Source organism: Lipotes vexillifer, unplaced genomic scaffold (genome assembly GCF_000442215.2).
Source record: "Lipotes vexillifer unplaced genomic scaffold, Lipotes_vexillifer_v1.1 scaffold1221, whole genome shotgun sequence".
Lineage (NCBI taxonomy): Eukaryota > Metazoa > Chordata > Mammalia > Artiodactyla > Lipotidae > Lipotes > Lipotes vexillifer.
The window spans coordinates 528,596-555,426 of NW_006783353.1; the positions used below are offsets into that span (position 1 = coordinate 528,596).

At 42.2% G+C, this 26,831-nt stretch overlaps 1 protein-coding gene across 1 annotated transcript in view; it reads left to right on the top strand.

Moving 5' to 3' along the window:
- GADL1 (glutamate decarboxylase like 1) overlaps positions 1-26,831 on the top strand; it is a 148,114-nt gene that overhangs the window by 1,361 nt on the left and 119,922 nt on the right. The window contains exons 2-8 of the mRNA XM_007455935.1: positions 3,847-3,973; positions 6,204-6,294; positions 9,998-10,104; positions 10,797-10,912; positions 16,687-16,766; positions 16,887-16,941; positions 21,666-21,782. Of these exons, the coding sequence (XP_007455997.1) occupies positions 3,847-3,973; positions 6,204-6,294; positions 9,998-10,104; positions 10,797-10,912; positions 16,687-16,766; positions 16,887-16,941; positions 21,666-21,782 (693 nt within the window). The remainder of the gene's footprint in view (positions 1-3,846; positions 3,974-6,203; positions 6,295-9,997; positions 10,105-10,796; positions 10,913-16,686; positions 16,767-16,886; positions 16,942-21,665; positions 21,783-26,831) is intronic.

Below are 26,831 nucleotides of genomic sequence, written 5' to 3' on the forward strand. Positions count from 1 at the left end.
TTTTGCGGTACTCGGGCCTCTCACTGTTGTGGCCTCTCCCGTTGCGGAGCACAGGCTCCGGACGCGCAGGCTCAGCGGCCATGGCTCACGGGCCTAGCCACTCCGCAGCATGTGGGATCTTCCCGGACCGGGGCAAGAGCCCGTGTCCCCTGCATCGGCAGGCGGACTCTCAACCACTGCGCCACCAGGAAAGCTCAGAGTTTGTGCTTTTAATGATTCCTCCATACGTCTCTTAAAATCTCAAAATTAACCTCTATCACATTGATCACCTTTCATACTGGAATCAGATTATCAGGAAATGGAGGGAGAGATTTTCATTTCAGTTTTATCAGGAGAAATAAATGTCATTTAAATAAATGATTTTGAATGTGAAATGGTATGCTGAATTTTTGGTACCATGCATTTGGGAAAGCTAATAGGAAAATAGATCGAAATGACCAATGATCTTGGAATGGTTAAATTCAAGGCAAAGTCACTGGAAGTGTTTCCTGATATGTACTTATAATTGCATATTTTCCTGTCTTCTTTGTACTTGGGGAATATTTTGGACCTGCTTTACTTTGGAGTAAACTATTCCCTTGGAACTTTTTTTATATCGGCCTTTATTGAGTCAGTAAATATTAACTGAGTGTTAGCTAAGGGTAAAGCATTACATTTGGCCCTGGGGGATATAAAGAAAAGTAAGAAAAAGGTTCATCTTTGAACAGAATTTTAATCTCATTGGGAGAACAAGTTTTTGTTGGGATAGAGAACAGGGGATCCCAATAAGAATGTGATAAATGCTGTGTGATTTGGGCAGACTTTGGGGATTTCACTGAGGAGTGGGCATCTTGAACTTTGATGCAGAGTCTGAAGGTGAAGTAAGGTTTTGATGGACAGAGAGAAGTCAGCACAGGTGTGTTGAAGAAAGCGGGAGGCAAATGATAGAGAGAGAGTTGTAAAAGGATAAGGTATTTAATACACTAAGAGGGCCCTTCACCTAGAAAGAAGGGCTCATACAGGGGCCTAATGGGAGGTAGGATGAGGAGGGTAGGCTTAAGACCCTAAGCTGTCCATTAAGCAACCCCAAGCCCATTGCAGTATAGTAGACGTGCATCCATATGAAGCCGGATTGAAAGTTATGTTGAGGTTGGGAGAGGGAGGTGAGGATTTTATGCTGCTGACTTAGCCTACTTGGTCGGAGATTCAACAAGTCCCCTTTCAAAGGTGACCTGAGGATAGGATGGGTCCCCACACTTAGATGATTATTACTAGTACCCTGTTTGATAGACAATTTTTATCAGCCACTTTTCGTTGTTGTTTTTTGTTTGTTTTTTAGTTGAGCTGTAATGTACATTCAGTCAAATGTATTCCTTTTGGTGTGCAGTTCTATGAGTTTTGACAAGTCTTGTAACCATGAACAGAATTAAGATACAGATTAAGATCCATCACCCCCGTTATTTCCCTGTGCCCCTCCATAGTCAACCTCTCCCCTCACCTCTAGCCCCTGGTAATCACTGATCTGTGGGGTTTTTGTTTTGTTTTTTTTTTTGTCCTTGTGGTTTTTGCCTTTTCCGAAGGTAAGGTCGATGGAATCATATGACAAGTAGCCTTTGGAGTCTTGCTATTTTCTCTCAGCAAAATGTGCTGGAGATTCATCCACGTTACATGAACCCATAGTCCTTCCTTTTGATGGGCTCAGCCCATTTGATTTACTTCTGCCCATTTTGGTTCTAAGCTGAGAGTTTGATTTCATACCTCTTGCATGACTTGGTATTTCCTCCTGCTTTCCCCAGACTCCCACGTGCTGGTCTTTACTCCCTGGAGGCCCCCCTGTCTCTCTCTCCTCCCCTCCACAGCGAAACTTTTTAAAGATTGTCAACACTGCCCCCCCCTCTACTTCCTCACCTCCTACATCCTCACTTCACACAATCTGGCCTCCACTCCCACCTCCCTTAGTCAAATGCTCTTGCCAAGGACACCTCCTGGTTGATAAATCCCAGGAGCACTTCTCAGGCTTTGTCTAAGTTGGCTTCTCCGCAGGATTTGACAGTGATGACCATCTCCTCCTTCAAGCATCCTTCTTCCTTTGTTTGGTAGCACAAGACTCTCCTGGGATTCTCCCTGCCTCCCTGGCTTGTCCTCCAACTCACAACTGAGCTCCTCTCCCTTTGCCCATTTCTTATGCGTTGGCACCGCCCAGGTGAGACCCTGCGCCTTCCCCTCTTCCTGTAGGTTCCCTCTGAGCTGTGTCACCTGTGTCATATTATAACGGATGCCTGGAACTCTGTTCCTGATCTTTTACAAGAGCTTCAGTCCAACTGCTACACCCCTTTTGGGTGTCCTGAAGGTGCCTTGGACTAAATGTGCCCCAAAATCATCATCCCCACCCCACCCCATCCACCATCAACCCGTGTGCAAGCTGGAAACCTCAGGATGCCTTTGGCTCATTGCTCTCCCTCATCCTTGATGTGCTACAGCTTTCTGAGTTCTATTGATGGTGCATTTTCAAAATCTCCAGATATGCTTCATTCCCAAAGCAGCTAGCCTCATCCAGACTACTACCTTCTCTTTCCTGGTTTATTAGAGTAACCTCTTATTTCCAATTTTATTTGGAAACTCCATATAGCAACCAAAGCTATTGTCTAAAACACAAATATGATCATATAATCCCCCTGTCCAAAACATAACAGTTTTTTTAGAGCCATGTTCAAACTCTGTAACATGCCACACAAAGCCTGTCACAATCCGAGCCTTGTTTACCTCTTCATTCATTCATTCATTCATTCAACACATCTTTGTTGATAACCTCTTGTTATGGCAGGCCATGTTAGTTACTTGGGATCGGTGAGCAAAGTGACTGACATGTCTGCTCTCATGGAGATTGTGTAGGATATCATAAATGAATTACGCAGCACGCTGGAAGGTGTCAGGTGCTATGGAAGAAGGAAGAGAAGAAACAGTTGGGGGGAATTGCTAGAGATGGGGTAATGTGCAGCCTGGGATTTTAAATAAGGACTCAGGATTGCTGTCATTGAGAAAGTGACATTTGAGAAGGGTTTTGGATGAAGCGAGGAAGTTAGTGATGAGGATATTTGCGGGGGGCTCATTCCAGGCTGAGGGCAAAGACCCAAAGGTGGGAATGTGCCTGGTCTTTTAAGAAACAGAAAGGAGGCCAGGTTGTGGGGGCAGAGTCAGCTGGGAGGAAAGCAGTGCCACCAGGAAAGGAGGTTGTACGGGATCGTTTTAGGTCATTATAAGGACTTAGGCTTTTACTTTGAAAGAATGAGGAGCCATCAGAGGTGTTTGAGCAGAGGGGTGACCGTGGCTCATATACAAGAGGAGCATTCTGGATTCTGGCTGCCTGGTTGAGAGTAGATGGTATGGGGCCAGGGGACAAGCAGAGAGACAAGTTAGGAGTTATGCCGGGAGCCAAGCTTCACTTCTCCCTCCCTCCCCCAGGCTCTGTGTTCAAGCCACACCAACGGACTTCACTCTTCAGAAGGGCTGTGGGTGCCCTTATATCTCAGCTTTGCCTGTGCTGTTCCTCCCACCTAGAAGGCCCCTTGCATGACCCCATCCCTTAATCTTTGCTTGGTTCACCCCACTCTTATTTTATGTCACAACTTAGATGTCAGTTCCTCCAGGACATCTTCCCAAATGTAAGATGGGGTCCCTCCTTTGTTCCAACAACATCTGCTTTACCATCATAGCTCTGGTCACAGGGAACTATGGTTGCAGGTTAAATCTCTCTCTCTCTCCCACTTGTCTGGAAGCTTCACAAGGGTAGGGGCCACGCTTCTGACATCCTCTCCACACCTGGCTCTAGCGGGTGCCCAGTTAACCGTGCCATTGCCGAATCTCTAGGTCTGTGAGTGGCGGCCCCCTGAACAGCTGAAACAGCTCCTCGACTTGGAGCTGAGGGACACAGGAGAGCCACACCACCGGCTGTTGGAACTCTGCCAGGACGTCATACGCTACAGCGTCAAGACCAGTAAGAACTTCACTGACTCCCTTGATCCGTGCCTCTAACACATTCTTCCATTTTCTTAAGCCTGTATTTACCTCATAGTAAAGGCAGCTAGGGCACTGTTTATGGGATGAGAAAGCTGGATCAAAAATAGTGGTTCTGATGTTTTGACAATGGTCCATCTAATCCGTAAAATAGATTTGTCAAGGCCAAAGATAGGTTGATAGAAAAACTGATGGTTAGTGGTCATATGTAAATATTATCTCCTCTTCAGCAATCCTCATCCTCCTGATAAGTAGCAGTATCATGACTGCTACTTATCATTTCTTTTGTTGGTCCAAACTGATAAACAGTATTTTGATTTTAGAAGTTGTTAAGGGATTTAAAATCTTGATCACCCAGAATATGGCCCCCCAAAATGTTCAAGAGGGTGTCTTTACTATAAACAGGGATAGATTTATTTGTAAAGTAGTCTTGGCAGTTGGCAAGTACCAAATTATTTGATCAAATCTAGCAGGATCAAAAGATAAAAACCTTTCGGAAGGTATAAGAAAATGAATGCATGGTGAGTTTTTGCTCTGATAGTTTCACAATAATGCTTAACCACTGTGATCTTTTGTAAATGCAGTAACATGATATTTGTCTTGTGCTTAAGTCCTATTCCAATTGACTGTTAATATCCTATATACCCAGTGAATGTGTCAGCAGTAGAAGAATAACTTTCCAAAATATGCATTTCTCAGTGTGATATAAAGGTAATCTAGTGCTTAAGACCATACAGGCATTATGCCTTGTGAGTTCTGACACTGAACTAAATTTAGTGGAAAGAACATAATAAAATCCTGGCTAAAAATAATTGGTTTATATTCCCTTGGGAAAGTCTGGTGTATGTATCAAAAAACCAGTTAGCATTTCAAAAGCAGAGATACATATCTCATTATTACAGTGCGTGTCGGAAGTGTAGAATGACATTTAATGCAGTAGATTTTTCAGTTTACTGGATACTTTCCATAAAGTTACCATGGAAATCAATCATAAATTAACGCGGAACTAAAAAAAAATCTTATTAAAATTACTTGTAGCAATGTCTGGTTTCCTTTGCCAGATTAGAGGAAGTTTGCCACGTTTTATATGAAAAGACATTTTCTTCTGAGACTTTTGTTTTTCATTGAACTGGTTTCAAGAGAAAAAAACCCCAAAACCAAATGCGGTGAGTTGCAATGAGAGGTCACTAACTGAAATGATTCCCAAATACCCAAATTTAGAAATAGGCCTCCTGCCTCTTTATCCTTTGTCACACTGGGCTTCCTATGATTGAGAATGTCAAGCCAGCCGTTAGCCGGGGGTTTGGTGTGAATATTCGCACTGTGTAAAGCCAAGAACCTTTATGAGACCTTTTATAGGAGGGAAAAAAATAGAAAGTTGGAACTGAAGTTTTTCGAGCCTTAAAGGCAACTGCCTTTGAAGTGCATTGAATCAGAAAGTTTATGTAAGCTGCATGATGAGTCACATCTTACTCCATCAACCCGATGCCAGTTGCACTATAAAAAATGGTCCAATCTGAAAAATTAAAAGGCCGCTCACTGCCAGGAGCCTGAAGTGAACCCTGTTGGTGAGTGAAATATGTTTAAATTAGGGAAATTAACATCGATATAGTTTTAGAAGGTAGCAGCAGGCTTTGATATGTGGACAAACTGCTCAAATAATCCATTTCTCAAGGTTCTGGTTTGGGTCTGGGTTGTATTTAAAAAGAAACAGGTAAAGCAGAGCTCTCAAAAGAGTGCTCAAGTTCTGCTTAGAAACATATTGTTCAGTAGACAGGGCTATGAAATGGGTCTTCAACATTTGTTTCCCTTGTACATGACAATATTTTAAATGCTTTTTTTTAATTGAGGTATAATTTACATTCAGGAAAGTGGAAAACCTCAGGTGCTAGGCTCAGGGAATTTGTACATATCTGCATGTAAGCGACCATCACCCAGAGCAAGATATACACCATTCCTGGGACTCCAGAGGCTCCCTCAAGCCCCTTCCTAATCAATATCTCCTTGCCAAAGGTACCCAGGATTCTAATCTCTGTCTCCAGAGATCAGCTTTGCCCCATATTGAACGTCATATAAGTGGAATCATGCATTGTATACTCCTTGTATCCAGCTGCTTACATTGTCTGAAGGATTCACTTATGTTATTCTGTGTCGATAGTTTTCTTTCTTTTTCACTGCTGTGTAGATTTATATTCTGTTTCACTTTACAGACCATCCAAGATTTTTCAACCAGTTATATGCTGGACTTGATTATTACTCCTTGGTGGCCAGATTTATGACAGAAGCATTAAACCCAAGTGTGTGAGTACCTTTAAATGGAATTTTACAAGGAATATGGATTAGAGATTTTGTTAAGTAGGTGAAGTTTTATTTCATGAACTTCTATTTAATGGTTTCATTTGTGCAGTGTCATCATAAATAATGGAATAGTCTTATGACACTTTGTAGTATTCAAAGAACAGTTTGATCTGATAGTGGTACCGTGAGATGGGTAAGGCAGGAATTATCTCCACTTAACAGATGAGAAAATTGATTAGGAACTCATTCCTGCATGAAAAGCCATGTCTGTGCTAAGGTGCTGGAGAGATACTTTGTGTAAAAACAAACCTCTGCTTTGCCTCCATGAAGCAAATAATCTAGTGATATAGAGATGCATGCAAATTAATCAAAATGATCTACACAAATAATTTATGTATTATTTTCAAATGAAGGAGAGGTGCATGATGCTATAAATATAAATGGGACAAGTTTTCCTTGTTGGGCACTGAGGGAAGTCTTCTCTGAGGAAGTGACGGCTAAGTGCTGAAGAATGAATGAAAGTTAACTAGGTGAAAAGAGGAGGGATGGGTTCCAGAGGGAACAGCATTGTTCAAAGACGCTATGACAAGAGACAGCATGACATGTGCTATGAACCGAAAAGTCAGGGTGGGTGTAGCTGAGAAAGTTATGGGGTGGTGTCATGGAGGGCAAGGTTGGAGCCAGACATGCAGGGCCCAGTGGGCCACATTTATGAGTTATTCTAAGTACAATGAAAAGCCATTGAAGGTTTCCACATCACTAGGTGACATTTGCTTAGTAAAAAGATCACTGGAAATATGGAGAATGGATTGGAGGAGACCCATTAGGATGGCATTACCTTGGTCAGGTAAGAGATGACAGTTGCTTGGATTTAGACAGAAGTGGTAGGAATAGAGGGGAAAAAACGTGTTTGGAAGATAAAACAGGATAATATACTGGATCTTGGAAATGGGAACAAGAGGGAGGTTTATAAGGTGATGCCTGGGTTTCTGGCTTTAATAGCTGGGTTGTTGGTCATGTCACTCACTGAGATAAGAAGCACCGGAAGAGGGACCGATTTTCAAGTATATGGTTGAAAAGGCAAGAGCAGTAATTCAGTTCTCGATTGTGAACATTTGCATTTGCAGTAACTTTGAAATATTTAAGAGTATAGTCTTGGTGAGTTGAGATATATATGGGCCTGAAATTCTGATATTTATATGGAAGTTATAAATTTAGGTGTTACTGGCGAATGATGGTAATTTCAGTAGCGGGCATGGATGAGATTCCTAAAGTCAGGGGTTCTCAACTCTTTCTGCTCTTTAGAATCAACCTAGGAACTTGGTTAATATTAAGACCTGGGTCCCAGCCCAGACCAATTAAATCTGAATTTCTGTCTATGTGTCCCAGGCACTGATATATCTTCATAGCCCAACAAGTGATTTTAATGAGCAGGATGGAGATATTTTAAATGAAAACAAACCAGGAGATGGAGAAGCACTTTCTGCAGGACAGCGTAGAGCGAGGAGAGAAGACGGCTCGGGCCTGGGCCTTGGGGGCATCTGATATTTCATGGTTGGGAGGAGGAGAATAAGCCTACGGTGGAGACAGAAGGAGGAGAAAATCCACTGGGAAGACCTGGGAGCCGTGGAGGAGGGTGTGTCCAGAGCGGAGTGTTTAACTAAGACAAAGACTAAAAATGTCCCCGGGGTTAACAACATGGCTGTCACTGGTGACTTCACTTACAGAATTTTTCATGGAATAATTCAAGACAATACCAGATACCAGGTTACAGTGGGTAGAAGAGTTAAGTGGTAGAAAAGAGAGTGAAATTACACAATTCTGTGAACCTCTCCCTTTTTTTTTTTTGCTGCGGTACGCGGGCCTCTCACCGCTGTGGCCTCTCCCGCCGCGGAGCACAGGCTCCGGACGCGAGAAATGAAATCTCTTTTTTTTTTTTTGCGGTACGCGGGCCTCTCACTGTTGTGGCCTCTCCCATTGCGGAGCACAGGCTCCGGATGCGCAGGCCCAGCGGCCGTGGCTCACAGGCCCAGCTGCTCCGCGGCATGTGAGATCTTCCAGGACTGGATCACGAACTCGTGTCCCCTGCATCGGCAGGCGGACTCGCAACCACCGCGCCACCAGGGAAGCCCATGAACCTCTCCTTTTAAGTCCTGGGCTCTTTCTAACTCCTCATCTGGGTTCTTTCACTGAAATATTTAGGGGCTTTTGAAGTATTAAATTGCTGCTAAGCTGAGTAGTCCACTCAAAATCTCACGAAGCCACGAGGGCATCCTGTACTGTCCTCTCCTCCACCTCCAGGCCAACTTCTAGGTTTACGGTTGAGTTAGTTTTCAAAGACAAGTTTAATAGTATTTTTTTCTTACTAAAAAGTGAATGATTATTTCACTTTTATTTGTAGGTACACCTACACATATATACTTTTTTTCCACACTTTTGATATGTGTAAAGTGGTTTCCTAGCATGGTTGAAAATAGAAGCTAAATTGTTTGAAAAATGATGTAACTTCTGTAGAGTGCTTGGCAGGTAGGGAGGTGATAACACAGTAGGTGTTCTTTTTTCCTTTTTTCCTTTTTTTTTTTTTGCCTCTTTACCAAAGTCTTTTTCCTTCTGATGTTAACATAATTGCATTAAATTCCGTGACTATGAATTTAAGTGTGTCTTCTTAGCTCACATATTTAGAGTACATATTCAGATTCAATTTAAGGTAATCACCTAATTGTTCGAGAAGGAGATTATACATATTAGTCACCCTCCAGTTATCTGGAGAAAGAAAGAAACGTTATAAAATTACATGGTAACTGTTTCAGGCTGGATTCCTGGGCAGCTGCCCTAGATGGAGCTTAGTGAGTAGGATGTTTATTAAGGGACACCCTTGGGGTCAACAGGGTTTGAGGGAGGGGAAGGGAGGGGAAGGAAGCAGGAGTGGGCAGAGATAGGAATCAAACCACTGTGTAGGCTCTAAGACCACCTCGGCTGACGCCACAGACATCTCTGGAGCTACCCTGGCCCTTCAGTGTGGTCTGGAGCTGGGCCCCCAAGGCCAGGCCCAGTGGTACCTCCAGCTGGACCAGTCATCAGGTGTGAACCACCACAGGACATTCCTAAAGGGGCTAACTTAGCAATGCTCTCTAATGACGGCATTCCAGCCCAGAGCCTCAAACCTTCACGACAGGGATCCGGGTAGCGCTGTGTAGTAAAATCATCACATCATAAGAGATGTCCACAGTTCTCTTGCCATTTGTACAAACCCAGGAGTGTGGTGGAGGAATCCCAAGTTCTAGAGCTGACTGCTAGGGTACTTCATGGTAGTAACCTAATAAACCTGGCTACCATGACAATGTTTTTTTTTTAGCCAGCATCCAAAGCAGCATCCAAAGAGCTAAATGGCCGCTGTTCATGGCTAATACAAAGAATCCAGGTGTACTGCTTTGATCTCTCCCAATGGAATTGAAGGTTTGCTCTAAATTAAGACTGCGAAGTAGCTAGTATCCTTAAAGCCACCAGCTACTGACATTGATCTAACCATGACCAGCGCTGTCATAGACTGTGTATTTCTCTGTTTCCGATGGATTCATTTCCAAAGACTCTACCCACACTTCAGCAGCCACTTGGTTTAATAAAACTCTATGTGCATTTCTTGGGACTCCAAAGGGATTGGTTTGACTCTAGTCATAGAAGTGAAGTGTTTTTTATATCTATCTAGTTATACGTATGAGGTGTCCCCAGTGTTTCTGTTAGTGGAAGAAGCGGTTCTGAAGAAAATGATTGAATTTATTGGCTGGAAAGAAGGGGATGGAATATTTAACCCAGGTAAGTACAATGAGTTATTGCCTCCATTAAAGCACCTACAATTTTATTCATTCCTTATTTGAGGAGCAACTCCCCACAGACTTCCACATTACAAAAGCTTGGATATTAATCATGCCACTTGGGGAGAATCGAGCTTGTGCCTTTCTCCAGAGTGATGATATTTTGCATAAATGCTACAGAAGTGACATACATGCTAACAAATGAGATGTCTACAATTTTGGATTTATATCCAACACAAATGAATTTATCTGTTGCTGGGAGTTAGGAAGGGCTGTCATACGTTTTTCAAGTTTATCAATTAATTTTACTTGAGGAGTTTCCTGAATCATATTTTATTTCTCCTACAGTCCTTCTTTGGAACCAGGGAGGAGCATGTATTGTCATTTTATTGATTAGAGACAGACAGAAAGAATATTATTAACTATGGAGACTTGGGTACTGGCCCTAAGTCCATAGATGGAAACTCTTAGTTTAGCAAAGCTCTGGAATGAGAGAATAGACCAAAACTTCTGGAACTGGAGATGAGGAAGTGTGTAAGAGTAATGGGATTGGGGGCGGGGGGTGCTCCCTTGATTTTGACAGTAATTTGTCATTAGGCTGGTGCACCCGCAGCCATCCATACCTCCCACCGTAGCCGGCACTTGGGGAACAATGACGTCATGCTATACATATTTCTGTTTTTGTTTTTGCAGGTGGTTCAGTGTCCAATATGTATGCCATGAATTTAGCCAGATACAAGTACTGTCCTGATATTAAAGAAAAGGGGCTGTCTGGCTTGCCAAGATTAATCCTTTTCACATCGGCAGAGGTAAAAAAAAACAAATTATTTTTGATATGAGATATAGATTCTCTGAGAATGAATAAATACATCATGAAGAGGGCTTGTTTGTTTGGGTGCTCCCGATGTGCTTTTATCCCATCCATGTGTGAGTCATGTGCCTACGTACAACGTTGTATTCATTCCAAAAGAAATTCTGATCGGTTTGATGTGGTAAGCCCTGGCCACCCAATTTTGTACATCACCTTTATTTAAAATTTATAGTCTGTAACATTTTCTTAGAGAAAAGAGAACACTTAATTTGAAAGTGCCACCTCTTTCTATGAATCTCTGAGTATCTTATTTATGAGAACTTAGATGATTGCTACTGATATCAGGTATGTCTTCTACTCCCATTTCCTTGTGAAATTGATTGCTTTGAATGGCTAACACAAGGGCTCTTCAAAAAGAAAGGGAGATATTCAGTAACAATGAACATCATGCGCGCGCACGTGCGCACACACACGCACAGTTGGATGTTGCCACGATGCCCTATCTCACTGTGCTCCCCACTGAAGTAGGAGGTCCAATTGTGGATGAGCACATTGGCTTTCAGCTAGGCTGCCTGGATTCAATTCCTGTCTCCACTACTTACTATTTGAGTGACCTTGGGTAAGTTGACTAATTCCTCTGTGCCTCAGTTTCCTAATTTATAAAAATGAGTGTGTCAGTTAGCTCTAATATCTAAAAAATTACTCCAAAACCCAGTGGCATAGACCTATAGCCAGATATTATTGCCCTCAAGTTTGGAGATAGCTGGGCAGTGCTGCTGTTCTTGGCTGGGCTTGGCTGGCGAGTGGCTGACCTGGGACGACCCCAGTGATGCTCCACGTGTCTCTCATCCACCAGCAGGCTAGTCCAGGTGTGTTGTCATGACAGTGGTGCAGGTAAAAAACAGCATGGACACACACTGGGCCTCCTGAGTCCTGGGCTCAGAACTGGCACATTGTCATTTCTCCCTCATTTTCTTGGTAAAATAAGTTGTATATAGGAACATAGATCCAAGAAGTGGGAAAATAGACTTCACCTCTTAAGGGGACTCTGCAAAGCCACCAGGAAAAGGGATTGGATGCAGGGAGCAGTGAACAGTCTGGGGCCATTAAAGCAGCCCAGTGGCGACATGAGCTTAGTAGGCACTGATTGATTAGTGGGTTATTGCAAAGATTGAATGAGTTACAGCATGTAAAGTAGCATCTGGCACATGCTAGATAGACAAAAATGTTAGCTATTAGTAGTAATAGGAGGAGGAGAATGGCCCAGCAATAATAATGCGGAGCACAGCTCATATGCAGTCTTACTTAGAAGGGATGCTTTTTTTGTTTTTCTTTTTGTGATTCCAGTGGGGGCCTCTGGGGGTCCATCCCACCACTGCTTCTTCCCCATGTCCCCTCCTGTACCTTCTGCAATAATCCTAGGTCTCCTGTCAAACACGTGAGGTGGGCAAAATCTGAAAATTCTCTGTTAATTCCAGCTGGACTTTCCTGTATCTGTTACTTTCTTTCAAGAGCAAGTTACTTTATTATGGCAAAAGTATAAATGGTGCAGGAACCTGACCACCCCCGCGTGTTCCCCCTGCCTGAGTTCTGGTTAGTTCAACGCTAAGGGCAAAGTGGGCATTGAGTTGGGGGCAACTGGGAGGAGTCATCTAGTCTGAGATTCTGACCTCAGCTCCCCAGGCCCTTCCTCATGAGATGTTCATTCTGTAGCAAGAGAAGAATGCTTGGGAATGTGGACATCTGGGGAAAATGCTTGGTTATTTGGAATGATTATGGAGTAGAATTTTCCCTGCCCTTTGGTTCCAACCCTCGGGTTCCAATCCTTGGTATTTCAGTTGGAGGAACCCTAGTGTATCAGAAATGCAGAGCCCCTCTGCATTAGAATTGCTATTTCCATGCCTTGGAAAGCTGATTAAGTAGGGGCCCTGCTATCAGTGCAGTGGTTTTACTTTTGCCTTTTTCGTTCTTCATTTGGTTTAAAATGTGCCAGAGTTCTTTTCTGGGATAATTGCTCCAGAAAGAGGGAAGAATTTCTATGGAAGCCTAAAATAAAGATTATGCCTGGGAAAGATCAGTAACAGGTGTAGCTGGCAAGTTGGGAATGAAAAGAAATTGAAAAGTTGTGAACCCGGAACTAAGTATGTTTTAAAATCTCCGGTGGAGATGTAGGTGCAAAAAGAGGTAAAATATATGCCTTGGCTAACAGACTGGCAGAGGATGGAGCCAGAAAACCAAGCTAGATGTGTGTCTTAGTTTGCTCAGACTGCTCTAGCCAAATATAGAGTGGGTGGCCTAAACAACAGACGTCTGTTTCTCACAGTTCTGGAGGCTGGGATGTCCATGATCAAGGTGCTGGTGTCTGGGGAGAACCTGCTTCCTGGCGAGTGAACCTCTGTGCTCACATGGCCTTGCCTCTGTCCAGGCTCGTGGTCAGAGTGAGGCCTGCCTTCCTCTTCTTACAAGGACACTCATCCCATCAGAGTCTCGCCCTGGAGACCATCACATTGGGGGGCAGGGATTAAACACACACAAATTTTGAGGGGACTCAAACATTCAGTCCATAACAAAGTGAACTCCACAGAAAAATTCCATAACTTTGAACACACTGTAGCCTTTAATATGTAAATTTTACCCCATCCACCGTACTCTTCTTTGTAGCTCCTTCTTTTCCCTGCTCTGCCAAAGAGACCCAAGTCATAGCATTGGCATTACCTTAATTCATATTTTAGGGACCTCTGTACCACTATTTACAACAAATCAATTCATTACTTAGTTAAAAAAAGAAGAATTAAAGAAAGCTGTGTTTCCTAAAAGATCCTAAACCCTATGCTAATCTTTTTGTTATAGCCCCCTTGTTTTTTTTCAGGCATTGGCCCATGGCCCCCTGGTTATTTTACCAGATTGTTTTATCAGGTGGCCTTCCTTTTCCAGTTTTTATGCAGCCCCAGATGAACCAGGGTAAGTTACTCCATCCCTGCCTTGCACCATCAAATGCAGAATACGTGCACTCGCCACTAAAGGGGTTTTTGCATACACTTCAGGTGTCCACGGTAATTCAGCTGTTGGTGGAGACCAGGAAGATCACAGAAGAGACCCCTAGACTGTCAGCATATCTAAGGTAGCCTCTCCAGGCCAAGCGGGAACCAAAGAGAAGGGGACTTTTGGAGAAAAGTAATAAAAGGAACAGATTTGTGGCCTGATCAGCAGTTAGATATGAATTCCTTACATTTATAGAAATCTTAGGGTTGTCATTCAAATCATTTTGGGAATTAGCATGAAGTAGTGATTATTGTCTGCCACTAAAAAGTGAGGGAGAAAAGAAACCCTTTTCACTCCCAGGCCAGTGATCAGTTGTCATAGTTCCTTACTAACAGGATCGAGGCTGGGATGAGGCAAGTGAGACGTGTAGAGTCCACATTTCAAGGTCACGCCTCCTTAAATTTTGCACCCGAGGTGCCTGACTCCCTCCATCACGGCCCTGCTCTCTAGGTGAGGCTGCCCTGAGTTTGGATGGCATTGCAGGCATTCACGGGCCAGCAGGTGCTTTTCAGGATGTTGTGCAGGGTGTAAGGTAGTCCATCCGGATTCCGACTCTGCCTCTTTAGGAATTGAACCAGCTGCGTGCTCTTGGAAAAGTCCCTGTACATTCCTTTTCTTTATTTCCTAAGGCATAACATTCATAACCCCGCTCTCCGCACCACCTGAAGCTAATCTGAACTTCAAACTAGTCAGCATCATAGGACTTCAAGTGTCCAGAACACAATCCACAGGAGGGGGAAAGCAGCGGTTCACTGAGAAACCCAAGGTCACAGATGAAATCCTTGCTGGAACCAGGAAGGAAAACTTCAGTGCAATTCTGTCTTTCCTGTGGGCACTGGGCCGTCTTACTTTTATAGAAATGAATACCCACTGAGATTTGTGTGTCTTCTGTGGACGAGTGAAACTCAGGGGGAGATTGGGTCTTAGAAGGACTAACTTCTCTTCTGCCAGTGAAGGGAGTAGGCACGTCCTGTTGCTAAATGCAGCTGTTACTTCTGAACTCCGGCCTTCTAGGTTTTTCCTTCTCTTGAAACTACTCAGTATGTCTGAAGCATTGCTCTCTCTTTTTTTTCCCCCTTCCAGGGCTCTTTTCCTCCTCTGATGCTTTCAGATGTTTAGACTTCAGTTTTTCAGACTTGTGAAAAGCTGTCTCTATCCATTTGAGATTGACATTGGACTCTACTTTGCCCTGAGATACCCAAAAATAGCTCCACCGAGGCTATTCTTATTCCGATGACAGGTTTTTTATTCAGCAGATCCATTGGTTGGGGGTATTTTGCTGTTTCTCAGGGGAAAGCAATGTGATTTTCCTTATTGGCAGATGTCAGTGGGGGTAGGCTACTATTTATCATTATGAAATCAATAGCTGTTTGGTGCCAGAGCCCCAATCTCTGGTGAGAGATAATTCACCTTAGCTGTGTCACCTTAGCTATGGTGGGCTGATGTAGCAAGTAGGGAATTAACTATATTTTCATGTACATTATTACCCTTCACTATGCACACGTTCTTGTAACAACTCGAAATGAATGCATCCTGTAGGCAATTTGAATGTGTCCTGTTTGATATTTGAAAATTAATTATTTAGGATGGTTTCATTTTTCCTGATGGTGTTACTTCTGCATTTATTTTTACAGAGTTAAAAAAGAGCTCCCCATAAAACTCTCTTGACAAAAGAGGAAAAAATTACCACATTTGAGGGAAATATATCAAGTTAAGTGTGAAGGCTTGACTACTCTTTTAATGTATTCATACCTACAAATTAAATTACTAAGGTTTTTTGGTACAATAATGTCCCTTAGCACCTTCATTTTTTTCTGGCATGAAAAAGAATTAATTGACCACCTGTCCACAGTAATGTATAAAGAGCGACATGTCCAATGTTTGAATGCTAATTATTTTATAGGATTTAGGTAGGGCAAAAAGACCCAACACTCCAAAGTCTATACTACTATTTTCTGATAAGAAATAGACAAGACCTAATTCCAAAGCCAGCTCTTAGCCTCATTCATGCCAGGGCTGCATCAGTAGTGTGTCTATAAATTATTATTACTTTTGTTGTTATGATTTAGCCACATTCCCGTGTGTCTAATTTCAGTCTTATATTCAGTATTAAATAAGATTGGTCAAAGTGTCTGATCAGCATTTATAACCCATTGTTTGCTCTTGAAAACAGATCCTCCTGTGTCTGTGACTACAGTTTTTGAGACAGTCTCGCTCACTCCTTAGAGGGCTTTTGAGTCAGCAGTGGACTAGATTCTGTTTCCGTTAATACTGAGTTTTATTAGTAGCATCAAGAGAAGCTTTTCTCAATGTTACATAAAACAACAGCCCCCAGTGACCAAGTTTTTTCCGTATGCCAGGCTCTGTGCTAGCTCTTCACATACATTAACCCATTTAACTCCATGACAAGCAGGTGGAGGAGGCATCCACATGTCCGCTTTATAGATTAGCAAATGGAGGCTTGGAGAGTATGTGTTCTTTGCTCAAGGGTCTATAGCTGTAACTGGGAAAACTTGGAATTAAATCCTGGTTTCTCTGACCCCAACCAAAATCAGTGTTTTCAGCCACTATACTAAAGAGCTCAGTTAAGTGACTTTCTTTTTTTTTATGGCAATACTATTCCAAAGGTTGGGCTTAGCCATATGATGTACAACCATTTAGATAATAAACAGTACTTTTTTCATGCTGTGTATTTGTGTCTCTCTCTCCCCCTCGCCTTTTTGAATGTAGTGTCATTACTCTATGAAGAAGGCGGCCTCCTTTCTTGGGATTGGTACTGAGAATGTTTGCTTTGTGGAAACAGATGGAAGGTAATGGGGACAGGATCCAGAAGCCGGGTGGGTGGAGGGGGAAACTGATACTATTTAAAAAGCAGTACCAAGGTCTGTTCACAGCTGAACATAACAGTGTCTCAAACCTGTGTCTCCTAGAGGTAAGATGATACCTGAGGAGCTGGAGAGGCAAGTGTGGCAAGCCAAGAAAGAGGTGAGAGGGGGAAGGAGAGGGAGGGAGAGAAAACGTTTGTGTGTCTGGCCATTGGGGGAGCACGCAGGGCCAGCAGCCAGGCCCACGTCTGTATGTGTGGGAGAGAGAAGAGGGCCCCTCAGAATTAAAGGAGGAAGCTCATTTACAGATGTGCTATTTCCGGGTGCTTGCTCTACACGTTCTGCGGAGTTTCTCAGATGTTCTCATTCCCAGATGGCTGGAGCTTATTAAAACACTGACATCACTGGATTCCGGATTCTTGCCTAGAATTAGCCTCAAAAGATGAGCCCAGCGTCTCTAGCAGGGTCCCAGCATCCACACTCCTACGTAGCTCTTGACTCTGAGGATGCTACAGGCTAAACCAGTTGTCTCTGGGCTGCATTCAGGATGATTTCTGATTTCTTGATCAAACTGTCCTCCTGGGTTGCTTCCACCCACAGCCCATCCATAACCATCACCCCCTGTTGGGTATGGGTCTAGTATTTCAGCTCTGGCAGACTATCCTCTCTTCCTTAGCTGCCAGGATGTATTAAAGCTTGCACCTCCATTGCTGGGGAAGACAAGGCATGGCCCTGGTCACCTGCTATACTCCAGCTAAGCCTGGCATCTGCTTTTTGGGTGTGGCATTGTCTTGGTGCCAGCCATCTTGCTTCTTGGACCAAAAGCCTACTGGATTAGGTGCAGCCACTTCACTGCTTCCCTCCCATCTTCCTGCAGTCCCCATGCCAGTGGAGCTTCAGACTGTTCTCCCACCACTTTCCAATAGACCGCAACAACGTGGGGTGTGACTGCTGAAAAATTAAAAGCCCAGCTTTTGAGCTGGGATATAAGTTTATCTCTCCTCAGAGGGCTTCACACTTTAGGAAAGATGGGTTCTTTAATTTGTATTTTTTAAGATTTAGTATTATATTTCTCTTCTTTCACTCTTCATATTTTTAAAAATTTTTCGTGAAATTCAACTTGTCTGGAGCGTGCTAGATCACTGTATTTGGTGTGAAATTCTGTACTTAAAAGTTCTGCCTTTATTGCACATGTATTGGCTTCTGGTATGTGTCCTTAGCACTATATTTTTTAAAACATTCCATTGACAAGTGGATTTGATAGTTGTCTGGCGGTACAGGTTATCAGATTTCTTTATCTCTTGGGTAAAATTCTATATTGCAACCTGTTTATTCTGCTGTGAACTACAGATATCACCTTCTAGTTTGATCTATTTTTTAAAATCTAGTTTTATCTTTTTCTACAGAAGTTCCTATCAAAAAGAACTTTATGTTATTAATGCTTGTTGGTGGGGAACACCCACCAACACCCCTTCCTCCTTCCTTCCTTCCCTTCCTCTCTTTCTCTTTCCTTCCTTCCTCCCTCCCTCCCTCCCTTCTTTCTTTCAATTCTAAACTTTTCATTATGGAAAATTGTAAATATATGTAAAACTAATATAATGAGATTCCATATACCAGTCATGCAACTTTCACAATCATTAGCTTATGCTCACATCCCCTCCCAGTGCCTCTAGATCAGTTTGAAGTGTATCCCACACATTATGTCATTTGATAAATAGTTCAGTATATCTGTAAAAGATATGCACTCTCTCTTTCAAAAAAGCCCATAACGCAATTATAAGAAAGAATAAGTTCTTAATATTATCCAGTATTCACTCTGATTTAACTTTCTCCCATTGCCTTTTTAAAAAAATAGCTGGTGGTCTGAATAAGGAGTCATACAAAGTCCACGTGTGGCATTTGGTTGATTTATCACATAAATCTTTTCTAACCTGCAGTCTCCCCTCCTTTTTTCCCCTGCAACTGATCTGTTGGAGAAACCAAGTCCCTTGTCCTGTAGAGTTTTCACATTATGAATTTTGTTGATTCCATCAAGAATTTGAGACTCTGAAGTGCTCCCCTCCCCTGTACCTCCCCATCTGTTTTCTATATTTCCTGTAATTTGGCTGTTAGATACCGAGACTTGGGAAGATTCAGGTTGGAATTTTTACCAGGACGACTTCATGGGCGGCATTTTGCCTTTCAATCAGGAGACGTCTTGGACCTCCTTTTGTTATCGGTCCATCTATCACAGAACTCTGCATCAGCCTCTCACCTCATGGATTTTGCTGCCATTTGTCATCATTGTCTAGACCCGTTATTTCATTAGTGAGGTTCTAATTCATTCTCTCATTCCTTCTTCATTTAGTGGCAGGCCTACTACCCTAAACATTTTTGTTTCTTCATCCGTATTTGGGTTCCCTAAGGAAACAGTTCGGACAAGCAAGACAGAACCAATATTTTATTCTTTTCCCTTATTTACCAATTTTCAGAATAGTGAATGAGTTGCCAGGCATCCTGAAAGATAGCCAAACCTTTTTTTCTTTTTAAAGTATCATGAAGAACTCATCTTCTAACATATTGGATGGATTTTACTCCACGGCAGTCATTATTATTTTCATTGTTCAAATTTCTGTTTGTTTTGACAATGAAAGTCCATGAAAGTGACATATCCTGAAGTTGAGAACTTGAAAGGGAAGTTTTTTAAAAGTAAAAATTGCTTTAGGCACATTTGAAAGTAGGGCAACAGGGTTAGAGTTGGCATGCCTCCTCAGTTTTCTCTCAAGTCAGTTTAAAACTTGAGCTTGGATTCACTAAGGACAAATCTTGCATCCATTCTGAGATTTTAATACCTGATGACTAGTTTCTTTTTCTCAGTAGCTTCAGACCTACTTTTTGTTGTTGTTTGTTCCAAGTTTTTAACTCATATTGTTACAGATGTAGGAAATAAGTTATCCACTTTTTTTCTTTTTGCTGCTGGGGTTCAATTCCCTGGCCAACCATGATCCATTAAAAATCTGTTGAGCAGTGACCTTTACCTTGATGCCATTACAAAGATGGTAAAAACCACAGAAGCATCAGAAGTTCTAAAGTGCTTATAAAAAGATAAAACTAGTATAAACACTGAATAATTGGAAGTATTTTTGTGTATGAGTATTTGAAATGACAAACTTTCTTAGAGAATACAACTCATTGGCAGCAACAGTCAATACTGTTTCCACTGACTTTTCTCATTAATAGTGTGAGATATGAGAAAGGGAAAAAAAACCCTGGAAGGTTAAATCCAGATTATGAAAGTTGAATTTCCGGGACTTATATTTATAGCTAGATTAAACAGGTGAGGAAAACTCATTAATGGTCTGTAATAGCTAGCATAGATATTTTCTCACAATTGTCAGGTTGTCATAGACTTTATAAGGAAAGCTCAACCATTAAAGACACCTTCAGTGGTTTTAGTAAATTACTTTTTCTATTGCTTTTACTGATGGATGTAAATCTGGTCACATTTCATTTAGGTCATGGGCATGAGAAAGACATAATCTGTTGGTAGTTGATTACAGGGAATAAGTCCCAAAGCCTATGGTCCCAGGGGCTCTGTCACCTACTGGCCCTGCTCTAGGAGCCTTGGTGGACTGTATTCCATGTGTCACAGCCGTCTCCCCACGTGGCAGATGGACCCATTGTGTACCATCACTTTGATTCCTGTGCATCTCAGCCTAGAGATGTGGACCAAGCGTCCTTGCTCTGCCCCACTTTCCATCAAGAAATAACGTCTTTCTGTCAAAGGTCAGCTAAATTGGAATGAATCTGGTTCAAGCCGAACACCCCTGACATTAAATTATGTTACAAGAACAAGTGTATTTCACGATAAAACTGAGGGAAAAATGACTCCATCCTAAAATGACTTTGACTCTTTCTCTGCAAGTAAGTATTCTTGTCACTGACTTCATGTGCTCTAGAATCAGGATTCTACTTGCTCTCCTGATCACCACCTTTGTCGGCAAATTTTCCCCTCATGGCACTTCCAAAGAGAGCAACACACCTGTGCCAACACGTTGGGATGGATCTATCTGGAAACAACCTCGTGTACTGTCTTCTACATGGCTGCCATAAAATCCCTCATGGGACCAGGGTGCCTGGCTCGCTCGGCTGGAATTACCATTCATCTCTGCACTTGTTCCCGCATTCTCCCTTTCCTCCCATTTCTCACGGGTACCTGCTCTCTCCGCAAGATGCAGCCATGGACTGGATGAGGAGGGAAAATTATGGCAGAAAGACGCAGGTTCTCTTTTCCAGCACATTCTAATGACTTTGTCTGTGGCAGCACCCGTTTGGGGGAGTGTATCCCAATGAGGTTCCCGTATCCCCTCTGAGGCCAAATTTGTACCTGATTACATCCCTTGCCTTGTAGCTGCACTTACTTTACCAGGTGACAAGCAGACAGGCCTGCATGGCCTGCTCCTGGAGCTGGCTGTTTGTCTTCCAGTCCTGTTCCTTCTTATTTCGGAGGTGTTAGGGAGGCCCCGATGGGTCTCCCTGGGAAGGAGTTAGGAGTCACACAAGGATGCCAGTTTGCTGTGGAGGTTGAGTTTATTCACTTCTATGCAGAAAAGCTAGAGAGCAGAACAGACTAATAAAGAAAATGAGAGTAAAGAGACTAAGGATGCACGTGGAGTTGGGACAAAGGATACTATTGTCGTGGCATTTTCTGTTTCTTTAACCGATTTATAGTGACTAGAGGCCATGTGATGGAGAAGTGTAAACAACACTGACTCAATGAATGTTTATCTCCAAAGAAACCAGATAAATGTCTGGGTGTATAACCCTTGTGTTTACCAACCTACTGCAGATTTAATGGTGACGATGATGATTCTTATAATTCTCACGTGTGGGTCCTTCTCACAGGGCGCAGCTCCATTCCTTGTCTGTGCCACATCTGGTACCACGGTATTGGGGGCCTTCGATCCTCTGGATGAGATAGCGGACGTCTGCGAGAGGCATGGCCTCTGGCTCCACGTGGATGTAAGTTCGTCTGGGTGTGCATATCTGTTAAACTTTCTAGCCTTTTTTGCGGCTTTGGTGGGAAGTTTTTCGTACTCCCAGTGACTAAATCTGAGGTCCCCAGCTAGTTGTATTTAAATGTATATTTCTAATTAGGGGAAATAAATGTGTTGTTTCCTGTTAGGTAATAAAGAAGAAGATCCCGCATTGATGCACATTTTGTCTTAGTTTTCCAGATTTCCTCTTCTGTCCTGAATCATTTCTTTGGTCCCTTGGATCTACTGTCACTGAGGCAACACTGTGTGGGGGACACATTTCCTACTGTGCAGTCGAGAGGCTGGTTTTGGATTCGAATCTGCCTCCTCTTCATTATGACCCCAGCTGTTTGGGTTTTGGTTTCATGTGTAAAGAGGGAAATGACTGACGTGGTCAATAAAGGATCTTCTAGCTCTAACATTCTGTGCTTCCAATCAGCTGGAAAATGCAAAAGGCTGCATGGCTTCATTGCATGCCATAATTAAAAACAGGTTTTATCTGGATCTATCATAGATAACTATTGGAGAGGGATTGGGATAACTTATATTCTTCACAATTTTCTGACTTAAAGGGTTGGCCTTTTTTTTTTTTCTAATTAGCTTTGTAGGTCCTAGGGTTGTTCATAATAATTGTTGTCCTAAATTAAAAGTAACTCTTACAATTCTACTTATTTAAGGTTAAAAAGTTGAATTCAGCCAGTTTTGAATGCTTGTTGAGCATTTTGGTTTTCTTTGTGTGTGTGTGAAAACAGCAGTTAATTAGTTTGATTCAACCCAGTAGAAGGAACTGTTGAACCTGCAGTTGAGAGGAACTTTCCTCCAGGAAGTGAGTGGTTTTGTGTCCTCCTTATCAGAAAAAGAAAGGACAATGTTTTTGACTTACTGAACATTAGGTAACTGAGCATTTCTTTGGGGGATATGCCTGCACATAATTCTATAGTTTGGATGATTTTATGCTTTCAAGGTAAAGTTTCTATGATATAATATCGAAAGAATTTTTCAGCAGCTCAAAGCTTTCATTAAATGTATGCTAATATTTGGTAAAAGCAGAAGTAGTAATGTAAAGCTCACTAGAGTTACAGGCTTGATTAGTAAGCCAATGGCAATACATCAGGTAGATTATTTGTGACTTCTTTAAGTGGGATTATAGTATCTGTATCTGTTCACATTTCAACTTGTATCTTATTGATTCTTATAGACTTAGAAGCATAATAATACAGTATGTCCTGAAAGATAATATGAAGTGAGTACTTTTGTGACTGTGGAAATAGGGGCAAAATCAAATATATGAGCAGTTATACTTAAAAATTCTACTCTCATAAAAGAAACATCAAATATAGAGTATATGGTTTATGTAAAACAGAGTAACTACAGCAGTTTCCAAATTGGGAATGATATTAAGAGATTTATGGGGCTTAGAAAGAATTGTGATTTATAAGATGTGAATGAAAACCTCTCTAGATTTTCTAAAAATCAAAGGTTGAATTTTTGAAGAAAACACTTTTATAAGGGAATATTTAAGCCATGCAAACTGTTCTATTTGCATATAATAAGCTTCAAGTTGAATGTCTGTAGTATTAGATTAAATTTGACAACTGTTTATATGACTTATTAAAGAAATTAGCTCTAACATTGAAGCAGTACTCACTCATCCTCTAATATTGCAGACATCATTCTGTTGATAAAATTTTATGCAGGAGCATATAACTTCTCTTGAAGAAACTTCATATACCAAGGGTAGTTTATTAATTTTACAGGTAAAAATTAGTAAAATTACAGGGATTACTTGGGCCTGTTTGAATTTCTTTGGCTGCATTGGGTCTTCGTTGCTGCACACCAGCTTTCTCTAGTTGCAGTGGGCGGGGGCTACTCTTCCTTGTGGTGTGCAGGCTTCTCATTGCAGTGGCTTCTCTTGGCACGGAGCACGGGCCCTAGGCGCATGGGCTTCAGTAGTTGTGGCACGCAGGCTCAGTAGTTGTGGCGCATGGGCTTAGTTGCTCCACGGCATGTGGGATCTTCCCGGACCAGGGCTCGAACCTGTCTCCCCTACATTGGCAGGCGGATTCTTAACCACTGTGCCACCAGGGAAGTCCTGAAATTTTCTAAAGGGTATTTTAAAGATCCTTTAAAATATTAAAAACTGGCATTTACTTGATTTCTTTTTTAAAATGTAATTAGAATTGTAACTAGAAATGTAACTAGAATTGCTTGGTCTTCTGCATTTTCCATAAAACCAGGTTGCCCGGCATATATACCATACCTTATTATTTCTAAGGTACACATATTTTGTTTACATTTTTGTAAACATTTGATTGGTATGTTGATGTCATTTTTTTTCTTTCTTAGCAATCCACAAAAAAATGGTACTCTTACCTCTGATAGTGTCTGAAATTTGGTTAATTACAATGTATTTTTGAACAACAGAATAAGAAAAACTTCAGCTGTGTTAGAATATTTTGCCTCCAGGATTATTCTGTATCTGCGAGAGTCAATGTTATCCCAGCCTCTGCCTGAGACCAGGATTTCAGGGCTGGTCCAGCTCTTCTCTGAAGCAGAGGCTGCGGCCACTGCAAAACCTCACCCTCCCAGCAACACTTCCTACGGTGTCTCACCCACACTCCATCCCAAGTCCCGGGGGAGGTGACAAGCACTGTATTTAAAATCATGGGCTTTAGGGGCTGCCATCTCTACATTCCACCCTGCCTCCACTTCCCATTCAAGATTGGCTCTACAATTAAATTATTAACTAATTACTTGAAGAGAAAAACGTGGTAAAATGGTACTCATGGTGTCTGGCTCATAGCTCAATAATGACATCCGTTGGTTCGATGTTGTTGCGAGCTCTGGAGTGAGGGGTTATGGAGCGAAGCCAATACAAGTAGGGCACTGGCATCAGGCACGTCGTTTTTCCCCTTCAGCTCTTTTGTGGAATACATTTGTGGATGAGCTGCTTCTAACTCTGCCTACCACCCTGTAAACCAGTGAACTAATGCCTTGAAAGAGTTCATGTGACTTTAAAACTTCAATCCAGCTCACTAAGATTGGCAGAATGTTGTCTACTTTTTGAGGAGGAAGAAGAGGCAGAGGCCAGTGCAGGAGGCACCAGGGAGGGCAGGTGTGTGAGTGGGCAGGTGGAAAGGGTGAGAGTGAATGGGCGTGGCTGAGCTCTACTGATTTATCCTTCCCCTCGTTGCCCCTGGTAGGTTCTCAGTGCGGTTGGGGGTTAAAAAGATTGAGAAAAGCAGGCAACTTAAGAGTTTAGGGATATAAGAGAAGTAAAAGAACCTAATATGTAAGTCATCTTCATGTTCCTGAGGGTCAAGTTCTCAAACCCCAGGTCTGGGGAGCCTCAGTTAGCAGGTTCAGATCACGTTTTCCCAGAGGCTGAGGGAAGCTGCCTCCATAGCTCAGCTTTGGTCACACATGGTCCATCATGCACTCTGGCGGGACAGAGAGGGCAGCAGCAAGGGGACTTGACTGACAATCCTGATCATCAGTCCTTTATCTGGGCATCTTTGGAACTCGCCTGCACACCACCTTCGGCCCACAAACCTTTGGGAACCCTATGGGGTCACTGAGAGTCTAGTCCCTGGAAACAGGGCTGGGACTAAGGTGAGGCAAGTGAGGTTCCTAGGGTTCATTGGACAGGTAAGTATTATGAGCAAAGGAGAGGAGGGCTGAGAATAAGGAGAGGAAAGGAAATCCCATTGTCAGTAAGCCTGCAGGGGAGGGAGGAAGAATCAATGTGAGAAATAAGAAAGTCAGTTTGGTATTTGAAAATTTAAGGAGGCATTCACGCCCAGGGCCATGCAAGAGTCCCACTCTGCAAGGGAGCTGAAGGGTGCACCCTGGGTGACTCGCTCACTTGCCCCTGGGCCCAGCCCTGAATGAGAGAGCTGTTCCTAAGGCCACTCTTTATTGTCCCCCATTGGGCTCAGCTTTTTAATACTCTGAGGATCGTGGAGACCTCTCCCTTACTTCCTCCTTCACATCCATGGTGCACACAATCTTGCCATTTCTTTCTGCATGATATTGGGCTCTTCCTTACCTTGTTTTTGGAGTTATTATTTCAGTGTTCTATTTCCTGTTGTATTTCTAGCACTTATAACAGTGTCAGTCTATTTAGATATGTAATAAATATTTCTTGAATTAAATTATTATACTCACTATAGTCATACTAGAATGCTCAAGGTCAAAGTTTGGGGCATAAAGTTTTTAGAAAGATCTTTTTTTTAAATTGCAATATAGTTGATTTACAATGTTGTGTTAGTTTCAGGTGTACAGCAAAGCGATTCAGTTATACATACATATTATATATATTTATATATATATATATATATTCTTTTCAGATTCTTTTCCATTATAAGTTATTACAAAATATTGAGTATAGTTTCCTGTGCTATACAGTAGGTCCTTGTCGCTTACCTGTTTTATATATAGTAGTGTGTATCTGCTAATCTCAACATCCTAATTTATCCTTCCCCTCCTTTCCCCTTTGGTAACCATAAGTTTGTCTTCTATATCTGTGAGTCTATTTCTGTTTTGTTATGTAAGTTCATTTATATCATTTTTTTTCAGATTCCACATATTGAGTGGTATCATATGATATTTGTCTTTCTCTGTCTGACTTAACTTCACTTAGTATGATCATCTCTAGGTCCATCCATGTTGCTGCAAATGACATTATTTCATTCTTTTTTATGGCTGAGTTCGAACTTTTTGGCCAGCCCAATATATATGAACCACATCTTCTTTATCCATTCATCTGTCGATGGATATTTAGGTTTCGTCCATGTCTTGGCTATTGTAAACAGCGCTGCAATGAACGTTGGGGTACATGTTCATTGGGGTTGCCTTTTAAAATTCTGCTAGGCAACTCCCCTCCTGCCTCAATGCTCCATGCTGAGTTCTACCATCAGGCCAATTGGTCACCTTCCCTAAGATATGATGTTAGTGTAAAAAAAGAATGGGCTTTTGTCTCTCAGACCTGATTTTTATTACCTATGAGACCTTGGAAAATTTATAACCTCTAAAC